At 38.3% G+C, this 4,060-nt stretch overlaps 1 protein-coding gene across 1 annotated transcript in view; it reads left to right on the top strand.

The window, feature by feature from the left end:
• LOC107677448 (E3 ubiquitin-protein ligase MYLIP-A-like) overlaps nt 1–1,391 on the top strand; it is a 40,532-nt gene extending 39,141 nt beyond the window's left edge. Inside the window, exon 8 of the mRNA XM_016472356.1 lies at nt 1,320–1,391. Coding sequence (XP_016327842.1) covers nt 1,320–1,391 — 72 coding nt within the window. The remainder of the gene's footprint in view (nt 1–1,319) is intronic.
• The last annotated feature ends 2,669 nt before the right edge of the window (nt 1,392–4,060 follow it).

The raw sequence follows: 4,060 nt of genomic DNA on the forward strand, positions 1-4,060 counted from the left end.
GCATGACGAAGCAGATATCGTCCTCTTTTGGAAGACCAAACAAAGTAGTTTCGCTTTCACAATGAAACAGCGTCTTCACGAAATGGCGGCAGCGGCAACAACAATACTACAGTGAGAATAAAAGTTACGCCTTCTTTCTTTGCGTGAACATTTGGGCGGCATTATGCAAATCTTCCCACATAGTGACGTAGACATGTGGGGGCGTGTTAGAACGAGCCGTTTTAGGTAGGCGTGGCTGACTCTTAACTATAAAGAATATCTCTTTGGATTTGAGACTTTAGTCTTTGCAACTTTACAGATCTTCTTTATGCACCAAGAGCTTGTAACACTCCAAACAGAAAGGAAAAATTGAAATCGCATCATATGACCCCTTTAATGTAAAATAAAAAAATGTATTAAATCAGTCATCATATAAACTTATTTTTCAGAATACAAGATAACATGTGTCAAAAACCATGATAACCACAACTAATTTTTTTTTTTTTTTTCGAGATGTGAGATGTCTATGAGATGTCTTTTCTTCTGCATTTCAATGTGAAAGAAAACTGGAAAAGACATGATTTAGCTTCGAGGTGTAAGTGGAATTTATTTTGGAACTTAGACTAAAAAAAAGATGTTGCTAGTTGTAAAATAACTGGACTGGTTGTGATTTGAAGTTGAGATTATGGGTATTGTTTGACATGTCCTTTAACTGCAAAAGTGCTTGGAAGAGAGAGCTAAAGTTATTATATCATCTTCCAGACAATTTCATTTATGAACCACGCAGGTCCCACCACACTCACTGAAGCACAGCCCATGTAATCACAGCAAATTAACCTAAAATAAAATGAGTCTCTGTACAGCAGTTGCTCTGTACAGCAGTTGTGTTTAGGTCATATAGCTACATCAGAGTGTCCACATGACAAGCTGTGATTGTAGATAATGAAAGCAAGTCATTTTCAGATAGGAGTAAAAAGGATGCTGTAGATGTTAGTGAAGAGGCAGCTCAGCTCTATATGTACTGTGGAAAGCTTTTTGCTTTTGACAGTCTATGATTGTGTGTAATTGACTACAAAACCAATAATTCTGCCAATCTTATGCATTCTGTTATTCTCATTCATCATCAGATTTCCTTCTACTTCCATCAGTACTTACCTGTAGATCTGTAGATTCTATAAACAATATACAGAAAACAGCATTGTTTTTCTCATGTGCCCTCAAGTGTTTTCCAGCACATTCCTGGAAATTTTCACTATAAAAAAATCAGAAAAGTATGTTATTCAAACTGTAATTTTTCATGGTTTATAATGTCTGATTACAAATGTAATGTTCTCTTTCAGGTACCCACTGGTATCACCATGCTGATACATCTACAAGTGCCTAAAAAGAGTACACGTGTGTATAAGAGGTGAGCTATTATAGTCCTTACAGTCTGTGAGCTTCAATTCCTTTAGCTTTATTTCCTGAAGCAGTCTGCTTTCCACAAACACTGCTCAGCATTCAGTTTTGTGCATGATGCCAGTATATTGAAACCAGACAGAGCAGTTCAAGATCTTTTAACATATGAGAGAATTTTTAACATATAACAGCAAAAAAAGAGTGTGTTTGCATTGACTTGCAAAACTTCTAAATGTTACTGTAGTGTAGTGTGTTTTTCTTCCACAGATGTGCAAAGGGCCGATCAAAAGTAGAACATTCTAAAAGCTTGTAATGTAAATCATTTATAAATTTTATTCTTTATAAAAGTGAAGAGTCAACCACGCCTACCTAAAATGGCTCGTTCAAACACGCTTGTTCAAATATGTGGAAATATTAGCATAATGTCGCCCAAATGTGCACGCAAAGGAAGAAGGCGTGGTTTCAGGAACAGCAGTAGTGTTGATGCAGCCATGTCAGGGAGGGGTAGGGGTGGGTTTAGGTTAAAAAGTATCTGTATATAAAAACAAATCGAAGTCTATGTAATGTCCCCTGCTAAGTAAACGCGTGTGTGTGTGTGCGCGTTTTTGTGACAAATGAGGACATAAATTAGCCAATGGCGATTGTATTGCCAAGGTGTGCGTAGAGGGTTGCCTTGAATGTTTGAGAGTAACTGGACTACAGCATGTTCAAGACTAGATTTTTTACATTCTGCCTGTAAAAAATGTTATGCAACGATTCTAGGGTGTTGCTACATGGTGGATAATGTGTCTAAATGTGGTTTTTAGTAAGTTTCTATGCGGATGCTATAGGGTGTTCTGAGTGGTTGCAAGTCAAAAGAGCCTACCTCCAAGTCTCTGTGATATTTTGGTCTCTAGATATGACTCAAATCCTCCAGTATACATAGGATATTTTTATCATACGCCAAGCAAACATCCAACCCAGAAAAGTCCAAAAAAGTAATGGCACACATCTCGTCAAACAAGCCGTATGATTTGAAGTATCATGACTGTAGCAAAAAGAGTGCTTACAGGTACATTTATTTAAAACCCTCTCTCTAAGTATGAGGGATAATAATAACAATGCTTGCCTTAGCAACCGCCACTAACTAGAGCCTCTCATATGCATGGACAGGCTTTTATTATTTTGGGGTATAAAATGAGCCCAGATAAAATCTAAATCAAAATACATGCACAAAGACAGATGGATCTTAACTAGAACCACATGCTAGGAATCACACTAAGCAATCAAGTAATTACAATGCGCCTGTGTGTTTGTCTGTGTGTGCTGCGTTGTCTAGTCAGGCTGTCTAATAAACATTTACTGCCATCGGCTGAAAGCTAATAAAAATCACTCTGAAGGGTAACAAGGTAACAAAGAGAAAGTATGACTTTCAAATTGACCTTATATGTTCTTATGTGTATTTATAGTATAAATGAGATTTATGTGTATATATAGCATATATACTGAATATATATATACTGTGTGTATATATATATATATATATATATACACATATACCAAGTTCTGTCATGAAACTCTAGAGGCTGATGGGTCCGTAACGTAACTGATGATATTCTTAGCATTAAAAGACTTGTCACAAGCTGATTGGTTCATGTTGCATACACAGCCAATGAGCTTGATGCTTTACATTTAAATGGCTGATCAGCATTCGCTTGAGCATTGCAGCACGCTTTCAGAATTCCTCTGAAAACCTCCATCTTCCCCAGCTCCACCTGTATAGATCTGCGACGGGTTATTTTATATGCTATTTGTGCATCAGCAGTATGTCTTAAATACTCACAGCACCATATCAGCTTATGTATTGGCAGTAGCAAGTTCCTGTACTTGCTTGCAGCAGCATTTATGCAATCATTTACTTAGCCACATGTTATTCCTATTTCATATTATTTTTTAATATCCATCATATGGCGTGTCATTCTGTAGAAAATCTCCACCATGGTTTTAGAATGACTTTAATGACTTTTATTGCTGTCTCATGTGCAGGGCCGGATTAACATAAGGGCTAGGCAGGGCTGAAGCCCCAGGGCCCGTGGATTGAGGGGGCCCGACGTGATTGGCTGTGGAGGAAAGGAAAAGTAGACCTAGAATTGATTGGCCATCGGGAGCACCCAAACTTTTCCCGGTCTGCCAATTGCAGAAATCCAACCACGCCCCCACATATTAGTGTCTGTGCTAGTTTAGTCCAAAAGTTATGAGCGATAAAAATGTCTTTGTACTCATTTACACTAGAGTTGCGGCTATCTTTTAATTGCCTTGGCTTTACTGTAGCGAATGGGAAACAAACACTAAAAACCAAGTGATGAAACGGCACTACGTTACCTGATTAAACCGCGCAGCGCAAAAGAACAGCTGGACCACACCGGACCGGTGTCTGCCGCCCGCGACTGTAGCTCAACACTTTCGCCGCTCTATTGAGGTGATAATAAGCAGTTTGCCCATTTGAATTTGACACACACATGACACTTATATTTGAACAGTAAAGTCTCTGTGGTGAAGCTAGCAGAAACCAGATTGAATAGCACCGACCATGTAAACTAAAGTGTGGAGGTAAACTGTACAAAACTGTAAATAAGCTATATACAGTGGGTACGGAAAGTATTCAGACCCCCTTAAATTTTTCACTCTTTGTTATATTGCAGCC

The sequence above is a fragment of the Sinocyclocheilus anshuiensis genome, unplaced genomic scaffold (assembly GCF_001515605.1).
Source record: "Sinocyclocheilus anshuiensis isolate Anshui unplaced genomic scaffold, SAMN03320099.WGS_v1.1 scaffold804, whole genome shotgun sequence".
NCBI lineage: Eukaryota > Metazoa > Chordata > Actinopteri > Cypriniformes > Cyprinidae > Sinocyclocheilus > Sinocyclocheilus anshuiensis.